At 45.7% G+C, this 23,005-nt stretch overlaps 1 protein-coding gene across 2 annotated transcripts in view; it reads left to right on the top strand.

Annotated features, from left to right (window-relative positions):
• The window catches only part of GSK3B (glycogen synthase kinase 3 beta), a 245,572-nt gene that overhangs the window by 113,095 nt on the left and 109,472 nt on the right, over positions 1-23,005 (top strand). For both annotated transcript variants that reach the window (XM_090057092.1, XM_090057081.1), the window contains exon 3: positions 19,210-19,293. In XM_090057092.1, coding sequence (XP_089913218.1) covers positions 19,210-19,293 — 84 coding nt within the window. The remainder of the gene's footprint in view (positions 1-19,209; positions 19,294-23,005) is intronic.

The raw sequence follows: 23,005 nt of genomic DNA, 5'->3' as shown, positions 1-23,005 counted from the left end.
TTCCAGACATCTTCTAGAAGAACAGTGAAGCTGCCGAAGTCAAACTGGTTCTTAACTTGTGCGGAGGATGACTTTCTGTTCCAGAAGGTGGAGAATACAGTTAAGGGATCATCTATCTTGGCTCTTGTTTTAACCAGCAGGGAAGAACTGGTGGAAGATGTGAAGGTAATGGATAACTTGGGAGGAAGCAGTTACAATACACTAGAATTCCAGGTCCTGAGAGAAGAAAGCATGAGGTCAGAAAAATTAGGACACTAGATCTGAAAAAGGCATATTTCATCTCACTCAAGGAGCTAATAGACATGGTGCAATGGGAAGAGAGACTGAAGGATAAAGGTGCCAAGGAGGGCTGGGAGCTTCTATAAAGGGCACAGTATTGGAAGCCCAACAAGAAACTGTCCCAACATTATGGAACTAGAGACACAAATGCCCAAGAACTGTGGGAGACAAATGTGGCTGCCCAAGGAGCTTCTAGAATGTTTTAAATGCAAAAGAAAAGCACATGCAGTGGAAGAATGGGCAGGTCACCAAGGATATGTACCAGGAAATAACAAGAATCTCTAGGGGAAAAAATCAAGAAGGAGAGAGAAAGAATGAGCTGGACCTGGAAAAGGAGTTTAAGGACAACAAGAAAGGTTTCTATAAGCATGTTGGTCAGAAAAAAAGGACCATGGAAGCTGAGTCCACTGTGAAGAAGCCAGTGGGAATTCCTAACAGAAGATGCAAAGAATGCAGTGCTGTTCAACAGCTACTTTGCCTCTATCTTCACAAAAAATTGAAAGCTGCAGCCAGACACCTAATAAGTAGGGACCTACTGAAATTGTGATTTTGCAGATTTCATGGAAGACCAAAATCTAGCATTGCCTGTGAAATCGGCAAAAATAAATAAATAAACAAAAAGTTACTGAAAATACAATGCTGACTCCCCACATTGGTGTCTTGCCATTCTTCTTATGCTTCTAAAGCGTTAAGACAGTTCCTTGTTCTCAGCAAGGCCATGTCAAGCTGGTGGATGAGATAACAAAAGAGACTGTCATAGAGCTTTTGATAGATCTGATTGAATTCAAGTCAGCAGGGCCAAATGAACTTCATCCCAGGATACTGAAAGAACTGGCAGAGGAGATCTTGGAGCCCTTGGCAGTGATCTTCATGAAGTTGTGGGAGACTGGCCCAAGTACCAAAGGACTAGAAAAGGGCCAACTTAGCGCCCCTTTTCAAAAAGAACAAGGATCCAGGGAACTACTGACCAGTTAGTCTCAGCTCAACACCTGGGAAGTTAATGGAGCATATTCTAAGGAAGTCAGTTTGCAGGCATCTGGAGAAGGAAAGGCTGATTACAAACAGCCAGCATGGGTCTGTGAAAAACAAATTGTGTCATGCAACTTTGATCTCTTTTTTGACGGAGTAACTACTTAGGCAGATGAAGGGAATGCTGTGGGTATAGTGTATCTGGATTTCTGCAAGGTTTTGACATGACCCTACACCGTCTTCTCATAAACAGATTGGAGAAATGTGGACTGGACAAAACTCCTGTAATGCGGATAGATAACCGGCTCAGTAGCTGGAAGCAAAAGGTAACTGTTAATGGGTCCATGTCAGAATGGCAGGATGGTTTGAGTGGAGTCCCAAAGGGTCTGTCCTGGGCCTAGTATTGTTCAACATGTTTATTAATAATTTTGGTGCTGGCATGGAAAGCTTCTTGAGCAAGCTTGCAGATGACACACAATTGGAAAGGATTGCAAACACACTGGAGGACACAAGTGCAATTCTGAAGGATTGGCACAGATTGGAAAGCTGGGTTAGAGTTAACAGGATTCAGTTCATTGCAGACAAATACAACATGCTACACCTTGAAAAGAACAATCAAAAACAAATAATAAAATGGGGAACGCCTGGCTGGGCGGAGGCACTGTGGGAAAGGACTTAAGAGTCTTGGTAGAGCACAGAATTGATGCGAGTCTGCAGTATGGTGCAGCTGCACAACAGGTGAATGTGCTTTTGGGATGCATCAATAGAAGCATTAGATGCAAGACATAGTAGGGGGATATTGCTTCTCTACTCAGCACCTGGTTAGGCCTCATCTGGAGTATTATGTGCAGTTCTGGGCTTCACGTTTTAAAAAGACTGTGCACAAGTTTTAGAGTCCAGAGGTGAATGACAAAGAAGATAAAGGGCTTGGAAAGCAAGTCGTACAAGGAGCAACTGAAGGAACTAGGCATGTTCAGCTTGCAGAAAAGGCTCTTTAAGGGGACATGATAGCTAGTCTCTATACATGAAGAGCTGCCATAAACAAGAGGGAAAAAGTACCTTTTCTCTCTTGCTGCAGAGACGAGGCTGTGGACCAGTGGCTTGAGGTTGCAGCATGTAGGTTCCAGATGGACATCTGGAAACACTTACTCACTTTGAGAAGAATAGACTGCCTAGGGAAGTTGTGGACTCCCTCACTGGAGGTGTTCAAGAAGAGGTTGGACAGCTACTGGTCAGGGATGATCTAGAAGTAGCCCCACAGGGGACACAACAGTGGGAGTCTACTACAGATCTCCCACTCAAAGTCCTGAGCTTGACCAGGAGTTCGCCCAGGAACTGACTGAGGCCTCTTGCTCCAGGACCTTGGTTGTCATGGGTGACTTCAATTACCCGGACATCTCGTGGGAAGATCACTCAGCAAAATCCAAGTGGTCGCAAAGCTTTCTCTCGTGCGTGGATGACCTCTACCTGACTCAAGAAGTCTATGGGCCAACGAGAGGCAAAGTGCTGCTCAACCTGGTACTGGCTACGGGGGACAACCTAATCCGCGACCTAGTGATCGATGGGAAGCTGGGTGACAGCGACCACGAGCTGATCACCTTCACCATCTGCTGTAAAGCTGGCAAGTCAGTCAGGAACACAGAAGTCCTTGACTTCAGAAAAGCCGACTTTGACAAGCTCAAGAGGCTTGTCGGTCAGGCCCTCAGGGACCATGCCCCCAGGGAGATGGGAGTTCAAGAAGAGTGGTTGCTTCTCAAGGAAGCGATCCTCAATGCACAAGCTAAATCTATTCCAACACGGAGGAAAGGCAGCAAGAAGGCACAGCAGCCCTCCTGGCTCTCTAGGGACCTAGCGGACCTCCTGCAGCTAAAAAGGAAAGCCTACAAAGGATGGAGGACGGGATTCACCTCCAAGGAGGATTATTCTGCGCTGGTCCGGTCCTGCAGGGAGCAAACCAGGAAAGCCAAGGCTGCAACTGAACTCCAACTAGCTTCAGGCATCAAGGACAACAAAAAGTCCTTTTTCAGATATGTGGGGAGCTGGAGGAAAAGCAAGGGCAACATTGGACCCCTGCTAAACCAGATGGGGCAACTGACGCCCAGGAAAAAGCCAACCTACTAAATAGGTACTTTGTGTCAGTCTTTCATCAGTCCCATGGGACGCCCACGCCTGCTATGGGACAGAGAGATCCGGGTGATGGGGATCCCCTATGCTCCATAAATGCTGACCTCGTGAAGGAACACCTTGAGAAGCTGGATACCTTCAAGTCAGCTGGCCCTGACAACCTGCACCCCAGGGTACTCAAGGAGCTGGCGAGCGTCATAGCCCAGCCCCTGGCACGGATCTTTGAAAACTCCTGGCGCTCTGGTGTAGTGCCCGAAGACTGGAAGAAGGCCAATGTGGTGCCGATCTTCAAAAATGGGAGGAGAGTGGATCCGGCTAACTACAGGCCCATTAGCCTGACTTCTATCCTGGGGAAGATCTTAGAAAAGTTTATTAAGGAGGCCATCCTTGAGGGACTGGCCCAGGCTAACATTCTAAGGGATAGCCAGCATGGGTTTGTTGCGGGTAGGTCTTGTTTGACCAATCTCATTTCCTTCTATGACCAGGTGACCTATCACCTGGAGAAGGGAGAAGAGATTGATGTCATATATCTTGACTTCAAAAAAGCTTTTGATCTGGTATCCCATGATCACCTCTTGGCCAAACTAGCCAGTTGTGGCCTTGGCTCCACCACAATCCGCTGGCTGGGAACTGGCTCCGTGGTCGGACCCAGAGGGTTGTAATTGATGGCAGTCACTCGTCGTGGTGCCCTGTGACCAGTGGGGTCCCTCAAGGCTCTGTCCTTGGACCCATACTGTTCAACATCTTCATTAACGATGTGGACATTGGAGTCAGGAGTGGACTGGCCAAGTTTGCCGATGACACCAAACTTTGGGGCAAAGCATCCACGCCAGAAGATAGGCGGGTGATCCAGGCTGACCTGGACAAGCTCAGCAAATGGGCAGACGAGATCCTGATGATGTTTAACACCGAAAAATGCAAGGTTCTCCACCTTGGGAGGAAAAACCTGCAGCATCCTTATAGACTCGGCAGTGCTACGTTGGATAGCACTACAGAAGAAAGAGACTTGGGGGTCATCATTGACCACAAGATGAACATGGGCCTGCAATGCGATGCTGCGGCTACTAAAGCAACCAAAATGCTGGCTTGCATCCATAGATGCTTCTTGAGCAAATCCTGAGACGTCATTCTCCCCTTGTACTCGGCCTTAGTGAGGCTGCAGCTGGAGTACTGCGTCCAGTTTTGGGCTCCACAATTCAAAAAGGATGTGGAGAAGCTTGAGAGAGTCCAGAGGAGAGCCACGCACATGATCAGAGGTCAGGAAAACAGATCTTACAATGACAGGCTGAGAGCCACGGGACTCTTTAGCCTGGAAAAGCGTAGTCTCAGGGGTGATCTGTTGGCCACCTATAAGTTTATCAAGGGTGACCACCAGGATCTGGGGGAGCGTTTGTTCACCAGAGTGCCCCAAGGGATGACGAGGTCGAACGGTCACAAACTCCTGCAAGACCGTTTTAGGCTGGACATAAGGAAGAATTTCTTTACTGTCCGAGCCCCCAAGGTCTGGAACAGTCTGCCATTGGAGGTGGTTCAAGCACCTACATTGAAGACCTTCAAGAGTAAATTGGATGCTTATCTTGCTGGGATCCTATGACCCCAGCTGACTTCGTGCCCTTTGGGCAGGGGGCTGGACTCGATGATCTCCCGAGGTCCCTTCCAGCCCTAATGTCTATGAAATCTATGAAATGCCCATGTTCTGTGGGTATTTCCCATGCTTCTGGGTTTAATTGATTTGTCCCCAACCCTCCTTTCTGCTGGGTGTGTTTACGTTTTCCTCATAGGTGGGGTGTGTTGGCTACAGCCAAGACTAGGGACTTTGGGGTGTGCCAATGCTCTTGCTGGGACCATAGCTGGCGGTTACTGACTTAGTCTTGTGCCTCCACTCAGAGTCAAACTGATAACCTTATTTAGGGTCAGGAAGGAATTTTACCCCATTGTCTGATTTGGTACAGACTTGGGGTTTTTACCTTCCTCTATTGGGGGCATGTGGCCCTCTACTTGGGATCTCTTGAGCATACAGTAACAGCTTTTTATAGAAGCAGGACATTGGCTACAGTGGTTCTCCTGCTCTACCTGTGGCAGGTTAGGGTGATGCGTCTGTGTTGTGTCAGGTTTGACAGTAGCCTCATGCAGAGTTTAAATTATGGTTTGGATAGGGATGATCCTGCCTCAGGCAGGGGGTTGGACTAGATGACCTCTGGAGGTCCCTTCCAGCCTGACTTCTCTAAGGTTCTATGAAGTGGAGGATTCAGCCTTTATTCATTAGGACAGTTGGTTTTACAAGTGCCTGTTTAAAGAAGACTGGATTTGCAGGTCCCAGAATATTTCTTAGCAATCTGTGGGAAGTATTGCGTACAGCTAGTGGCAAGGAACAGGGTAGTATTTGAAGATCGAATAAACAGGGCAGTTTTCAAAATGCATAGTGCAAACTGTCTGTATATGGATCCCTTCAGTGCAGCCCAGCAAATCTGAGAAACTCTGTCTCGTAGCATAGCATGACCCCTATGTCCTAAATGAAACACCTGTAGCTGACATTCAGCATGGGTGACCTTGGTAGACGATAGGGCCAACACACGCATGCATTGCTGGGCACTAGCACCGTTTATGAGTAGAAGTGCTTGAGCTGGGAGTCTGGGAAAGAGGAACAACTTCCTTCCTCCCTCTCTCTCGCAAGATCCCAGCATGGAACCACATTCCCCAAATAAGCCCAGAAGTTCTGCTAGACGTGTAGCTATTACTGCTAGGTAAAACAAGATGTGGGAGGCAGAAGAGCAGATATAAGCATAACCCTCTTCTCCAACACCTTTAAGACCAGTCCTCATCTACAGGCCAAACAAGGGGCGCAGCTCTTCTTCTGTCAGAAGACGAGTAGAGTCTTATGGCCTTTTGTTCTTCCAGAAGCCTTTGTGAGAGAGCTCTGCAGTTTGTTGCCCTTGTGGACATGAGATCATCTGCTTAACTGCTCCCCAAGGTGGCAGTGGAGAGAAGGCAGAGAAGTTGCTTTGACAGTAAGTTTTACTTTTCCGGGAGCTGTTCTGGTATTCACTCTCTACCAGTTTCTGTGGGAATACAGAGGAGCTGTTCTAATAATGTTGGCATATGTAATTGGTATTCCTTTTCCCAGCATGAAAAGAGGAAGGACTACTTTAAATAACAGGGGGAACTGCTTGACAAGTTAGTCTGTAATGCTGAGTTGAACTGTCCCTTGGTTTTTGGGGCAGAGGTGCCAGTACCTACACTTTTTTTTCAAGCAGAGACACTTAAGTTCTTTGGAGACTGAAGGGTCCCACAAGGCCTTCATCCTATCAGACACCCAGTTTCTCTCTGTATATTCTCCTGATCAGTGAGGCATTTAGCTTTTTCCATGAAAGTACAGCTTCCAGTCAAACCATTAAAGATGACTGTCTTCTCATGGAAAATATGGGGACGAGTTGGAATATCTCAGACCACTGATAGGAAACAGAGCATCAGTTGCCTAAGGCTGGAAAAGCTCATAAGAAAATCAAGTCCTCCTTAAAAAAGAGAAAAACCTCTGTAACCCGTAGGTCTGTACATGCAGACCACTTGTGCATGAGTGCACAGGTTAGACGACTGCAAAAGCGTAGCAGTTTTCCAGAAGTCAGTGGCAAGAACTCTTAAATAATTGGACTTATGACAATTCTTGGGTCAGCTTTCTTGATTATCCATGACACTCTAGATGATACGATATGGTAATCCCATAGGCCAGAGGCTCTTTCATTCCAGCAAGGAGATCCTATTGCTGAAATAGGGGGTGGTAGTTTAATCCAGCAAGGTTGATAGTTTTTGTTTTGGAAGACAGACTGCCTTCTGAGAGGAATTGGACAAGATACAGTGTGCCTTGTGCATTCTTAAGAACCAAGCCTTGCCCCAAATAAGATGCAAGGCAGAATGGGTTTCAAGTTTAGCTTCTCTGACTCTGAAGCAAGATGAAACAAGCCTTGTGCAATCAGCCCTGAGGTTTTAAATAGTCATTCTGATAGCACAAAGACCAAAACCGAACTAGGAAACGTGAAGAGCTCTCTCCATGTCTGGATCTAGATGACATTCAGACAGTGGATTTTCATGAATATATAGTCAAGCTCTGTACAAAGTCTTTTAAGCACTTTCTTCATTGATTTGCTTTTTTCAAGCTTAGTTGAAAGTCTGGGAGGCATGTAGTTATTTTGGGATACAGACCATTATACCCATGCTGGGTCAGAAGCACAGAAATCTGCTTTTCCTCATTTTCAGCTGAATGAAAAGGTAGCTATGCCCGCTAAGATATTCCTGTTTAAGGAGGAGGAAAGAAAATAAGATCAGCCTCAGCAAGTTGAACTTCTGTCTATTAAAAATGGTGGAGACTTATAAATAACTATGGGAATCACAGTAGTAAAGAAATTTTTTTTTCCTGGTTTGTAGCAGTAGACTATAGTGATGAGACAAAGGTTGCTGGTTGTTTCTGCAGTTCTTAATCGATGGCAGTTTTTACCTGTGTTTGGGTGTGTTTTCTGTTTTGAGGTTGTCTTGTGGGGGGGGGAAGCTTCTAAGAAGTTTAAAAAGATGTGAAACAGCCTTTCCTTGCTATATTATAAGGTTGTAATAATCTGAGCATGGACTGTCAGCATTTACTAACTAGTGAGCAGTTAAGTTTTTCAGAATAATTAGATGCTTGTCTGGGCTTCTCTTCCTCCTAAGAAGTCTTCCTAGCTCAGAACTGGAGCTTGTTGCTACATCACATCTGTCTTTTACTATTGAATGCAGAATTGAAATGCACTGGTTTTAAAAAGGTTTTCTAGACCTACATTCCAACCACCCCTACCCCCACTCCACCTTGATTTTAGCTGAATAACACCAGCTGCAAGTAAAACTTGCTGTGTAGTAAAGATGTAAAAAGTTAAATGGTAATTGTATTCATCCCGTTTACCTCCTGGCTTGGTGTTGCCGACTGGAGGAGTGGCCCTGGCAAGGGCGGGCTGGAAAGCAGTACAGATCCGGGCTGAAACATGTGACTGCTGCAGCAGGGAGGTAACTAGCAGCTACCTGGGAGAGTGGAGCCTGGGTCAAGCTGTAGGGCAGAGCCAGCAGGAGTTTAAACAGGAGCAGTTGCAACAGTGGGCTGCCACTCGGTGCTGCAGGTGCGGGTTTCACAGAGCCAGGGCCCCTTCTCCCCCATACCATCCATAGAGGCCCTGCCAACCGAGACAGCCATGCTGAGGCAGTGCCTCCAGCCCATGGGTGCCCAGAGCCCTGGGTGGTGCCTCCCTCCCACCTGCCCCTTGGGCTTTGGCAGCTGCCAGTTGGCAAGGAGCCACAGCTGCTGGGCAGCCCAGGGGTATGTGGTGGATGGATGTGCTATGCAGGATTGTGCCAGAGTCATCTACCTATGGGCTGAGTACCCTCTGCTAGGAGCCACGGCGGTGGGAGTCCCTGTAGTGCTGGGGGACCTGTGCTGTACAGCCTACCTCTGTGGCACCCAGTTACAGCCCTGCTGCTGCACTTGCTCGTTTTTAAGACCTATTGGCTCTGCCATGTAACTTAACCCAGCTGCACTCTCCCAGGTAGCTGCTAGTTACCTTCCTGCTGCAGCAACTGCGCAATACTGAAGCCTGGATATGCACCACATCCCATCCTTGGCAGCCCCTGGCAGAGCTATTCCTCTGACAGCAGGCAGAACCAAGGTGGGGACCCTGCCAGACCCCACTGCCCCATGCTGCCTTTGGTGCCACTGCCTGCACACTCTTGCACGCTTCCCACTTGGAGCCTGCTGTGGCCATGGGCTTCTGTCCTGGCTGGCAGGAGAATTCACTGCAATCCCACGTCACCATTGGCCCAGCTCCACATGTCATCCTGCTTCTCTGCCGTGAGGCTATTTAATGGATATAATTAGAGTAGGCTAAACAGGTAATTTTTAAAACTATATTTATATCCCTACTGTTGTCTGTAGCGTTCCATATTTGGTGTACAGGACTGCTGAAGCATGCACCTAGATTTCAGTGTAAATTCAGTTGCCTTACTCTCCATCATAGATGAGAATGAGGGTGTCTCATTTCTCCGTGCATAACAATCCCTTACTTTGTGTTTAGACTGGCTGCTGTACCGTTCAGAGCAGTGGTAAGTTAGAACAGGCAAATATTTGGAGATGCACTTTTTCTTATTTTGGTAACTAAGCCTCAAATTCTGAAAGAATCCTTTCCTTCAAATACACTTTCTTCCTTAAGAAAATGTTAAAAGTCTTTTCACACCAAATCTTTTCCTTCCCTTGGAGAAATTGGTATTTAAAAAAAATGGCAGGAATCTGCAGTAAAGATACTCTAGGGTAGGTATAGTGTTCAAAAGGAAGCCTATCATCCACATCACTATATTATTGCTTTTGGAATAAGCCTCTGCATCTGAGCTAAGTCCTTGTGTTTTCATCTACCCTGTCTTTTGGACTTGCACTGTCAGCCTTTCTCATCAGTGTCGGAAATGTTTGCATTGCGTTATATTTAGGCAAACATGTTATCTGCTGTACCAAGTTACTGTGGAATATCCATCACTGATTATATAACACAGCTCTCTGCTAATAGTTTTAGTTTGTTTCATGTGTTACATCCAGTTCACACTTTCTCATCTGCTTTTACTTTTTATTTGAAGTTTATTCCCCTAGTTTCAAGAGATGGGACTTAGGTTCTCTCTAAGGCAGGATCAATCCAAGTACTGTATCTACTTGAATATAAGATAACCCTGAGTATAAGACAACTCCCCATAATTAGATTCTATATATAACAAAATTCACAAAAAATTCCATAATTTTCTGGGTATAGAATCTAGAATCTAATTATTAGAGATTTGCCTTGAGTGTGTCTCCCTTCCATTGCTACAGCAGGGAAAATTTACAGAGCCCCCTTGCCCTCTACCCTTCCCTCCCCCCAACTTTTCCCTGCAGCTCCCATTCCCCCCCTTTTACTGTCATACACTGCTCTCCCTAAGCACATAGAACTGAGGGGCAAATTTGAAAGCATGGACCTTAAAAATAAACTGACCTGTTGTAACATGCACGTAGGTAAATTACCACAGTACCTGTAGACTTTGGTCATCTGGAATTGATGTATTTTTTTTAAACTGCTACAAGTTTTAGCATATGCATTCTATAAACACACTTTTAAGCAGAGTGTGTGTGTGTGTGTGTGTAAAATAAAACAAACTATTCATGATATTAGTCCAAAGCCAAAATCATGTTTTACCATATAGTTTGTTGTCCTGGGCTGCAGTAGAGTTGAATGTTCCAAGAGAGGGATCTGGTGGTAGGGGTTTACTACAGGCCACTACATCAGGAGGAAGAGCTGGATCTGGAATTCTCGAGGCAGCTGGAGGAGGCCGTGCATGCAAAGGATGTTGTGGTCATGGGTGATATGAATTACCCTGACATCAACTGGGAGGAGCAGTCGGCCAGGTTTAGCCACTCACAACGGTTCCTTATGTGCGTGCAGGACCTACACCTTGTGCAGGAGATACTCGTCCCCACTAGGGAAAACGCCATACTGGATCTGGTGTTAGCCTCTGGGGATGACCTGGTAGGGGAACTGCTAGTACAAGGGAGGCTAGGGGACGGCGATCATGAAATGATCCAGTTTGCTATTCAGAGAAAAGTGGGGAGGGTAACTAGCACAGCGCAAATGCTTGACTTTAGGAAAGCCAACTTTGATGGGCTCAGGGCAGTAGTCAGGGAGGCACTCGGAGCCCAGGGGGTAACTAGTATGGGGGTCCAGGAAAGGTGGTCCTTCCTCAAGGAGGCTATCCTTGGGTTGCAGCAGGACACAGTTCTTCTGTGCAGGAAGGTGGGAAAAGGGTCCAAGAAACCTCCATGGCTGAGCGCAGATATCCAGGCTGGCCTGAGGGCAAAGAAAAAAGCGTACTGGCGGTGGAAGCAGGGGGCAGGGACAAAGGAGGAGTACACCTCCCTGACCTGAGCTTGTAAGGATTTGGTAAGGAAGGCTAAAGCAGCACTAGAGCTTAGATTAGCTTCTGGGATTAAGGATAACAAAAAGTCCTTCTTCAAGTATATAGGTAGCAAGAAGAAGTCTCAGGGTAACATTGGACCCCTACGAGGCGAGGCAGGGCAGGGCAGGGCAGTTGGTGACGGATGCGCGAGAGAAGGCAGAACTCTTCAACAAGTTCTTTGCCTCCGTGTTCCTGTGTGCTGACAATGGGGTGCTCTCGGGTGACAGCATAGAGAGGCCCAGGAAGGATGCGAGTCCCCCGACTGTTAGTTCAGACCTAGTTAAGGGTTAGCTGGAGGGCTTAGATGTGTCCAAGTTGGGAGGCTCAGATGACCTTCATCCGCAGGTGCTGAGGGAATTGGCTGGTGTCACCATGGAGCCATTGCCATGGCTGTTTGAGGACTCCTGGTGCTCGGGCCAAGTCCCTGAGGACTGGAAAAGGGCCAGCGTGGTCCCTATTTTCAAGAAGGGGAGGAAGGAAGAGCCTGACAACTACAGGCCAGTCAGCCCCACTTCTATCCTGGGGAAGGTCTTTGAAAAAATTATCAAGGGCCACATTTGTGAGAGCCTTGCAGGGGAAGTGATGCCGAGGGGTAACCAGCATGGGTTCGTGCCAGGCCGATCCTGCCTGACTAACCTGGTCTCTTTCTATGACCAGGTAACAAAGAGCTTAGATAGAAAGGAGGAAGTCGATGTCATCTTCTTGGACTTCCACAAGGCCTTCGACAGTGTCCCACCCAATTCTGGTGGGCATTGACGAATGCACAGTCACATGGGTGGCAAACTGGCTCCAGGGGCGCACCCAGAGGGTGGTGGTGGACGGGACAAGGTCGACCTGGAGCATGTGGTCAGTGGAGTCCCCCAGGGCTCAGTCCTTGGGCCGGTGCTGTTCAACATCTTCATTAGGACCTGGACGAGGGTGTGGAGAGCACCCTGTTCAAGTTTGCTGATGACACCAAGCTGTGGGGTAAAGTGAATACACCGGCAGGCAGGGACCGCATCCAGGCAGACCAGGATAGGTTAGAGAAGTGGGCGGATCTGAACAGGATGCGGTTCAACAAGGACAATTGCAGGGTGCTGCACCTGAGGAGAGGGAGCCAGCATTATGGTTATAGGTTAGGGGCTGCCCCTCTCGGCAGCACAGAGGCAGAGAGGGATCGTGGAGTCAGGATTGACTCCAGGATGAATATGAGTCGCCAATGCGACAAAGCAATAGGCAGAGCCAACTGCACCCTGTCATACATCAACAGGGGCATCACTAACAGGTCCAGAGAGGTCTTGCTTCCCCTCTATACGGCGCTGGTCAGGCCGCAGCTGGAGTACTGTGTCCAGTTCTGGGTGCCACACTTCAAGAAGGACGTGGAGAACCTGGAGAGGGTCTAGAGGAGGGCCACTCGTATGGTTGAGGGCCTCCGTGGCCAGCCGTATGAGGAGTGGCTGAGGGACCTGAATCTCTTCAGTCTCCACAAGAGGAGACTGAGGGGGGATCTTGTGGCTGCCTACAACCTTATCAGGGGCCACCAGCAGGGACTCGGGGAAAGTCTGTTCACCAGGGCCCCCCTTGGAGTCACCAGGAACAATGGCCACAAGCTGAGGGAGGATAGGTTTAGGTTAGATATTAGGAAGAACTACTTCACGGTGAGGGTGGGCAGAGCCTGGAATAGGTTTACCAGAGAGGTGGTGCTCTCACCTTCCCTGGAGATCTTCAAGAGGAGGTTGGATAGGCACCTAGGTGTGGTCTTATGACCCCTACCACCCCCAGGGGTGCAGTCCTCAGGCTTGATGAAGTGGAGTTCATAGGCTCATCTCTAGGAAGTGTTTTGTAAGTTTCCTTTGAGGATCAGGACTGAGAGATTGGAGAGAGAGTGGTTGTCTTGTGAGAAATGTGCCTCTACAGGTAATTGCATATTCCTGTCTTTGATAGACTTCTAGTGTGCATTCATTCTGGTGTGCAGTTGTTGTTTGGTCTCTCCTACGTATTTTCCATCAGGGCATTTGGTGCACTGGATGAGATGTATTGCATATCTGGAGGTGCATCTGCAAGATCCAGGAATGGTGATGGCTCTGTTGTGGGGATGTAGTAATTGTGGGGGTGGTAGAGATGTGTTGGCAGGTTTTGCATTTCTTGTCATGGCATGGTCTGGATCCATTTGGTGTGTTCTGGGCTTGAGGAAGTTTGCTTCTGGTGATGAAGCTAGCAAGGTATGGTGCTTGTTTGAAGGCTAGGATGGGTGGCTCTAGGAAGATCCTACTCTTAAAAAGATCTTCCACTTCATCAACTTCCTGGATACTGAAAATCATGGACTAAATGTAGACATTGGATTTATGACACATAATAACCTGCCTGACATCTGACTCCCTAGGTATTCCTCCACCCCCACCTGTGTCTCTCACCCATTGACTCCTCAGTCTACATTTTCACTGACTACCTGTCTTGTATGCATACCAGCCCAGCCTCTGGCTTCTTTACTTTTCATTCCACCCAGGAAGAGCACGCACCAACTGCTGAAACTTCCTTAGCCTGACAAAGGGTTTTTGAACCCGAAAGCTTGCTTAATAATTGTTTGCCAACTATTTAAGTTGGTCTAATAAAAGATATCAGATCCACCCAAAGAACCTTGTCTGCCTTCTGCTTTTGGTAGCAGTTTAATGATAGTGTATTGGTAGTAGTTTAACAATAGATAGCCTTAAATATAAAATGCGAGGCTTTCTTCCCCATACTGATTGGGGGGGAAATCTCATCTTGTATTTGGGTAAATATGGTAGCAACTTTGGTCACAGTGACCCTAGTCACAATAATCCATTCTAATTTTACATCTGTTTTTTCTGTGTTTCTGACTTTATTGTTGTCCAAGTGAATTATAGCTGAAGTTTTAGTTTAAATTCTTAAAATGCCTTGGCCTGAAACATTCTTCTATGTAAAATTTCGGCTGTACTGCACGTTTGCTCAATGAGTTAATTCTGTCACCACCCATAAACAGAGTTTTTCAAGGAGCTATAGCATATGGTTAGGGTTAGAACAATAAGGAGTTGGAGCAAAAAGTGGGAGGCATTGAAGGTACAAAGATTGTGTTTGCCCTGGGATGGGATAACAAAGTGTAATAAAACTTAAGCACCAAGGGCACTTGCAGGGAGGCTGTTCTAACATGCTGTAAATCCAGTGGATCAGAGCAGACTCAACCAACACTACTGAAGCATGGAAATTACCACACTCCAGCAGCTTCCAGCATCACATGCATCAGCGTCCCCATGCTGAAAAATGGCAGCGGGGCACTTTGAACTAAAGCTTATTGAGTGAGCTTTAGTTCAAAGTGCCCTGCCACCATTTTTTCAGTGTGGGGGTGCTGATGCATGTGATGCTTGGATGCTTTTAATTAGCACAGCATGACCCCTTTCTGCCCCCCCCGCTTGGAACACGTCTATAAATACCCCAACTTAGAATAACATAACCAGATTTCTAGTGGGTTACACAATGATCAGCCACATGCACCCAAAGAATGAGAAGGAGTCTGAGTTTAGAACAGGGGCAACGCGTAAGGGGTGAACACAGATCCACATGCACCCCCTGAGCTTGGCGGTGCACCCCCTACAAAAAGGTGCTGCTGACACTATTGGTGGCGCCTGTGGGTAGTTCCCACTTACCACCTTGCCTGCTGACATTGCTGGTGGTGTTTGTGGGTGGTCTGTGATTGCCACTGGCTGCCACCACTGCTGCAGCTGGCGGCACCTGCGGGTGGTCTCTGACCTGTGGTTGCCGCTCACCACCCCTCACCCTTACTGCCACTTACCACTTACTGCCACCATGCTCCCGCTGCGCCCCCCACAGCCGCCAGGAGCATGCGTTGTTCATGGCTTAGAATATGCATGTATATAAAGAGGCTAGTAAATAGACTGCTGAAAGAGTAGCGGTACTTGTAGGTTGTTATCAAGTTGAAAACTGTGTGCAAACACTGATTAATATCCACTACAGCACTGAAGTAAAAGTACCATTATCCACATTTCTGCTGGGAGAAAGATGACAGAAATTATTTGCCCTGGGTCATGCAGTGAATCACTGGCAGAGCTTAATGTTTTAGCTCTGAATTTCCAGACATCCAACTCCCTGTCTAATCCTTTATAGGAAGTGTGAACACCTGAAAGCCCATCACAAAGTATTAGACACTCCAGTCATCAGAGATGTCTTCGTAGTTAATGATGGGACATGGAGCCATGCGCACTTAGGTCTAGTTCAAATGCGACCTAGGCCTGTAACGGCTAACAGTTGATTCCGGATGATGAATGCTTGATGCGGAAGGAGAAATGGTTGATAAGTGCAGTCCTCTGGAAGGAGGAATGAATGAATTTGCCCCTCAAACACCACATAGCAAGTAATGTATTAGTTCCTTTTTGTCAATTTTAATAGAGGTTACTTGAAATGTGACTAAGCGGTGAAGATTTTAACTCCTTTACCTCTTCTACACAAGGCGCTTTTCACTTATCCATGCTAGATATGTGGTGCCCTAGAAAGATATTGAGGAAGTCAGCTCTCGTTCAGACACCTGCTCCACACCTGCTTTCTGCCTTGTTCCTTCCCTGCCGCCATCTTCAGAAGCCAAAGGTCCTCTGGTTTAGTAAGCTTCCTATATTAGGCATCACCATGTGCACCGTAGTGTGTGAAATCATCTCATGACTAAATTCTTCCCCTCCTGAATTTTTCTGAAGTTAGTCAGAGATTAGAGTGTTAGCAGGACAAGTTCACAGTTTCTATACCAAGTAATTTGGGTCATATGACAAAGCAAAATAATTAGGAAAGTAACTGACAAATTGAAATTTTCTGAATGCTTTAACCCTCCCTTCTCCACAGCTTCCAATTCTATTTTTCTTGTTTGCCTACTTTTCTGTTTGCTACAAAAATAATTTTCTTGCAGGATAAAACACTGCATGCCACTTTGAGGTACGTCAGTTGAATTCTGGCTTTCATAGGGTGAGGAGGGTGTTCAAAATTAGATGCATATACAGAGCTAGCATTAGGTGTAACATCAGAAAGATGAGTCTTCCATAAAAAGCTTGAACATCTTTTACTTTCAAAGCAGCAGCTACACTGCTGTCTCCTTCCACAGATTAATTAGTTTAGGCGGACAGAAGCAGAGGGATGTAGAGAGGAGACGGAGGGGCACCAGTGATGTGACGCAATGCAGTTAACAAAGCCATGGTCATTTTTGCTTGTGTGCTATACCTTTATCTCTACTTCAGCCCTTCATCCAATTTTGTTTTGTTCTGTAAACACCCCAGGACAAAAAGATTATCTATGTGGTGTTAAGCATGCTGAGGCTCTAGTCCAGTGATTCTCAACCAGGATGCTGGGGTGCCACTAGATCTTTTGAAGGGTGCCAGAGGTATGAGATAAGTGTGGTATGAGGAGATAAACTAAGCAGATAAGCTAGGCTTAGGCCTGTCCCTACCTGGATGATCCTTCACCCCTATTGCCCAGCCTCTGTTTTAAGGAGGTGCCTAGAGTCCAAAAAGGTTGGGGAACCACTGCCCTAGTCTGTTTTCCCTACTCTCCTCCCCCGTTCTTGCCAGCCTTTTAAACTGAGGGAGGGACTGTAGGCATTTGGCATGACCTAATGCATGTCTGTGGGGCTAAATAAATATATTTTATATTATGCACTTCAGATTGATTGCAGATGGGATATAAAATAATTTACATTGCAAAGTGAAATGAAGAGTTTTTCCAATTGTGCCAACATCAAGTTTAAAGTTGTTTGCCAAGGTGAAATTATAACTTCAGATTTCCTAAATCAGAGGTTCCCAAACTTTTATTGAATACCCTTTTCCAGATTCACCAGCTGCCTGCATATCCCTACCAGCATACTTTAACCCTTTAAATGACAATTATTTTAATGAAAATTAAATCCACCATCACATGATTTCTCCTCCATATACCCCCCAGAGATGTCTTGCATAACACAAGGATATGTATACCATAGTTTGGGAACCGTTGTCCTAGGCCATGTCAGGAACTGAGTATTAGGCTAACAGGTAATTGGTGCAAGTTACCAATTCAGTTTACTTTATGCAGTAGTAGCTAGACAAAGAGAGGGTAGCTGTTTGAGTGATATTGTCCTATTTAACTTATCTGCAGCAACAGTGATACAAAAGACCCTGATCCTCTGAACTCTGAATTTTTTTGTCAGAAACAATCTAGAGGAATGTGACACCCTGATACCATTTTTTAAATTACCATATTTGGCGAGTTAAGTGAATCTCTCCAGTTGGCACCAAACCAACCTGAAAAGTTCAAGTCAGGTTGTTTTTGTTGCCATATTTACATTTTAAAAATTCCTTCCACAACTCCATTGCCGTTTTGACTATGAAACCACTGCCATTCTACTGTACAAAGAATTTAAAGCTTTGGCTTTGTTCAGACAAAAGCCGTTGTCTCATCCTATTTGAGATTTAAAAGAAACTAGCTGAAAATTAAGTCCCAGGTTTGATGATGCCATTTTGTGGCTTCTCCTTTCAGCAGTACCCTGGGTGGTTGAGAGCCAACTTGATTATTGTTAGCCTCCATGTTTAATAATATACTATAAATCACTAAAACTACTTGTGGATAAGAGAGGTAGAAATTTAAATAATGCAGATAGCTGTAGCCATTTGCCAAATCCTAGTGGTTTAAGTGGCACAGCTAAGCTGATTGAACCATTCATGTGGAAGCAGCCTGCTAGCAGCTTCTTGCCCTTTTTTTCAAGTGTTCCTGGCTTGGTTACTCAGAGCCAGCTCTTAACCTGTGCCCAGCTGTTCACACTTCATTAAGACTGATGATACTGTTTTTCAAAGTACCTTGCCTGTAGGGGCAGCCTTAAAATCACCAGGTCTGTCAGTTTTAGGGCACTAACAGTGGCTGAGCTGGGGTAGAAAAGGATTAACCATCCTGCAAATTGGGCAGCTTCCTGATTGCCCAAGTTGCTAGCTGTATGCCCCTTAGACCTCAGGTGCTCAACCCCTGGCTTGTGGGCCAGATCTGTTTCCCAGCGCTGTCATCCAGCCCATGGGACTCTCATGAGTCTGTAGCTTTGCGTGCAGGGCAGTGCAGGCCTGATGTAGCACATAAACTGGTCCTATGTCATTCATCTTGTCCACAGGGCCAAAGCCTTGAGCATCACTAGCTTAAAGTTTCCCCTTTTCTGGTTCAAGGGAGAAAGGTATTCGGAGTACAGATTAATATATTGCTTTAAGCAACTGAAGGAAGTGAAGTGAGGAGCAACATCTGCAAAACTAATCCACATGAGGGAGGCAAGGAATTTTGTGAGTGATATGTTTACTGAACCAAGTGCATGATTGGGTTAGACTTAAGCTTTTGAATGCAGTGTATTCATCTTTGGGTCGCCTGCATTCAGAAGCTTGTCTGACCATGCAGTTGGATCAATAAAAGATCTTTCTTGGACAGTCACAGCTTTGTCAATGTATCATGATTATGTCACTCAGACATAATCCATGTACAGTTTTTATGGCAAAGGGGCTACTGACTTCGACTCCCAACTTTTTTTCCTCTTCTCCTTTCCCAGTCCAATGCATCTATGAATCCATGTCTTTTATGAGCTTTTATCTAATAGGTAGTATACCTCAATATTTTCTGGCCCTTGGGCAGTGATCCTGAGGAAATAGCTTTCTGTGGCCATCATCACTTCTTGGCTTCCCTGCTCATCTGAAGAAACACTTGCCTGTGGAAAGCCAAATATTTTATGGCCATGAGCTGCTGGTGGGAGGCCCTATAACTCACAGCTCAGGAATTGCTGCTTTAGGATGTATGTAACATTCCTCCACTGGAAAGCCTGTGGAAGAAATTCCTAATCTCCTGCTACTTTTTGTCTTTCAGAACCGAGAGCTCCAGATCATGAGAAAGTTGGATCACTGTAACATTGTCCGATTGCGTTATTTCTTCTATTCTAGTGGAGAGAAGGTAAGTTAGCATGCAGGAAACCTAAAGCGATTTGGGGCTGTAATAATAAAACTGTCCTCCTGGAATTTGGAAGAAAAAAGCTTGAAACAAGTGGATTAAGTCAAAAGAAACAATAGTAAATGGACTTCAAGGAAGCTCAGAAACTGTCCCCCTGCTGGGCAGCAGATTTGCAAAGCAAAGCCTGCTGGAGGTGAATTGTACCAAGAATACAGGGGCATGTATGCCATAGGAGTGGTTGTGGGGAGCCCAGACATGGGTCCTTCCTCCCTCTTTTCCAGGAGTTGTGGGGTTCATGCACTTGGGGTGACTGAATGTATTGGGAATGCAGCGGTTACTCCTCCAGGAATTAGGGAGCACCTGTCCTTGGAGGGAAAGATATGATATGTGGGAGGGGTGGTCAAAGGTGAAGCCTAATTCAGCTTGCCTCCTTTTCCTTTCTTCTCAGGCTTCCCCAGCAGTTCCAAGTGTTTCCAATATAGCTTGTGCTCCTGGTGCAATTGTAGTGTTTGGGCTTAGCCTGTTGCCACTTTGACACACAGAGGTTTTTTGAGTATTGCAAGTAATATAAAGGAAATGGTACTTTCAGATTTAGAGTTTAGGTACATCTAAATAGAATTTCATATGACAAGCAAAACTTGCACTTAAAAGTCTGCAGCCTTTCTTCGTGCAGAGTTTCAGAAGCCTGCTGTGGGCAGTGGAGACATGAAAACTTCTTAGAAAAAGTAACAGGCATCTTTTATAACAGAAACCTAAAAACAGTAAAAGTTCTGTTAACCAACATCTTGCAAGCTGGCATGCTCAATTAACCAGCATGCCAGCTAGTAAGATAATGTGAAACCGGAAGTGTCCACTGAGGCACTTCCGGTTTCTCCAAGCCCCCACGGCCTGGGGCAAAGCAGCGTGTGTGGCCCACCTCCCTGTCCCGTAGAGCCCTCAGGAGGGGTGGCAGGATGCCCCAGACACAGCGGGATAAGTGGCAGCCTGGGCCGTTCAGTTAACTGGCATATTTTGTTAACTGGCATTCCCCATTCCAGGGGGACGACAGATAACAGAGCTGTTGCTGTAGAAGGGAGCGATCCAGTAAAACCACAAGCCTTGGGGTTGGCATGGATTTTTCATGGAACGGTATGAAGTAAGAATGGCTGGATCACTGGCAATTCCCGTTCTAGTGGAAATTTCTGTTTTCTAGTATGCTCAATATGGCAAGTGACTCAGAATGCTGTAATTGCTTTCTTAATCTGCTTAATGTATGAAACTGAGAGCATCTCATAGCAAGTGCCATTATTGAATGCTTTTGCTTGAAACTTCTGTTGAGAAGCATGACCAATGTGAAATGGTTGAGGGCCAAGGAGAATGTTAGATGCTTGAAAGCAAGGTGATTTCTCCTACTTGATACAGCAGGGTCTTGCTGTGTCTCTGCAAGATAGTATTTGGACAGTTGGCATAGTTATTTCCGTGTCATTGCGTTACTGACACTTTCAGGCCTTTATCTGTTTGAAGTCAAGGGGCCAGATTTTCAGACCAACTCTAGCAAGTCTCATTGTACTCAGTGGTTGCTGCTGGGTGCAGAGTTATCCTCAAAATTAGCACCAAGTGTCAGTAGTAAACACTTCTTCTGAAATTTGCCCCAAGGTGCCTGGATCTCACTTGGTGACAGTCATACAGAAGTCCTCCTCCAGTAGAAAGTTGATTAACTTGCAGATTGAGGCATCACCTCAGATAAGCCAATCAGAACTAGCCTTCAGATAATATCTTGGTTTCATACTTTGGGTTTTACAGTAATGATTACAGCATCCGAGGTTTCATTCTCTTAGCAGCAAGAGGCTGAGTCCCTTGGGTTTTGCCTAATAAAGGGAAATTTACCGGCATTAATATGTTGATATAGGTATTAATGTGTATCCATACCAATTTTAGCTTGGTTATGTAGACAGTCTTACTTATAATAACAGTGGCCTTTTTTTTACTTAGCTTTGTATGTGACACAAGTAGGGCTTCTTTTTGTCAATATTTTGTTAAATTTTGTCTTTGGGGTGACTTTCAGTTTTTGGGTCCCAAAATCAGAGTTAAGGATTTTCCTTTTTTTTATATACTGTAATAGGTCTTGCTTTGATTTTTTTTTTTTTTTTTTTTTTTTTTTTTAAATCACCATGTTGTGTTAAAAAAAATAAAGTTGGTGTAAGGCAGGGGTGCCAAACTTATTTGGCCCCATAGGCCAAATCCAAACTATGGGACTCCCTATGGGCCAAATGACCTGATGAGTGGCAGCGTTAATCCTGTGGTTGTCAGAGCTGCTGTTTCAGCACAGCTCCAACAAACACGGAGTTAAAGTTGCTGCTTCCCCCCCCCCCGCTCCACTCCCTTTTCCCCTGTTGTCCATTTTAGTCACCAAGAGCGACTAAAACACCTGATTTTTGGTGGGGAGGAAACAAGTAGTGGTAACTTCTGAGGTTTTGGAGCTGCACTGAAACAGCAGCTCCAACAGCCCTCCAAGATTATCTTCACTGCTGCTCTGGCATCTGGCCTATGAAGGTGGGTGGTCCAGCCTGCAAGAATCCCTGTGGGCAGGATCACCCACCTCCAAGCCAGATCCAGCCTACAAGACGGTATGTTTGACACCTCTGGTTTAAGCTATACATCACAAGCATGCAGTGCTTGCCTAGCAGGGCTTTTTTTCCTTTGCTGTTATTCACCCTGAAATCCTGAGAGTAACAGCCACATTTTGGGGCTTCAGCATGACAAGACATTTTTAAAGAAAACTGTACCCACAGTTTGTTAATATTACCCTGTTTTAAACCCTTTCCACATGGTATGTAAAGGCTCTGTACAAGTATCAAATGGAAATGTAAAAATTTACTGCCACTCAGTATTTTGGGCAGGTTTGAAGTTTTGTACATGAACTCTTAAAAGATGCGAGTTGAGATACTTGTCCATCTCCTGTGTAAACAAACTGCACTGGGGCAGGAGTCAAGTCAACACATCCAACCTCTATTTCCAGTGTGTTCCTGGAAATCTGTTTCTGTTGTGTGTTGGGTAAACATTGATTATTTTGTATTAGTTTCAGGAGCTTTACTAGTATAACTGTGGGGCACATTTCCATGTCAAGACAAGCCCTTATTTACTCCCAGGCCCTTCATGGTCTGTATCTCCTGACTATCTTTAATGTTTATTCTTCCTACCATTGCTTCTCTCTGTGCAGCAACTAGCAATGCAGTTTGCAGCACAAGTGCCATCAGTTTACATCTTCAGAGCCTCAGTAAATGAAAAGAAATGAATCTGCAGACAGGATAACTAGCAAGGAAACCTATTGTAATTAACTGTTTTGCTTATCTTCATCTTCAGCTGAAGAATTGTCAGATCCTGTTAATGCCACTTAGAGGCTGGTTGACAAACCAGAGCATATTTTTTCTCTAGACACTTGAACTTAAGTGACCTTGGATTGTTTGGTTTTTATCAGTCTGTCATAGAACAAGAACCTGCCTGTAGTTGATTCCCCCTCCCCATCTCAGAATGAGACAGCTTGCTCCTTTTTTCAGTCATACTCTGGAAAGAGCCCAATCTTAAACTATGTAATAGTAAAGGTGAGCTATTTGAAGGTAAGGTGTTTAGAGAGCACTGTGTTCTCTACAAAAGTGTGTATCTTGGGTTTAGGTCTCGAGAGAGATGAGAGCAGAATTTCAACAATGCTAGACCTGCAGTGCCTCTTTGTCTCAAA

The sequence above is a fragment of the Crocodylus siamensis genome, chromosome 1 (assembly GCF_052110815.1).
Source record: "Crocodylus siamensis isolate JL-2025a chromosome 1, ASM5211081v1, whole genome shotgun sequence".
Lineage (NCBI taxonomy): Eukaryota > Metazoa > Chordata > Crocodylia > Crocodylidae > Crocodylus > Crocodylus siamensis.
Note: the sequence above shows the minus strand (reverse complement) of the source record. Positions and strands in the feature narration are given on the sequence as shown.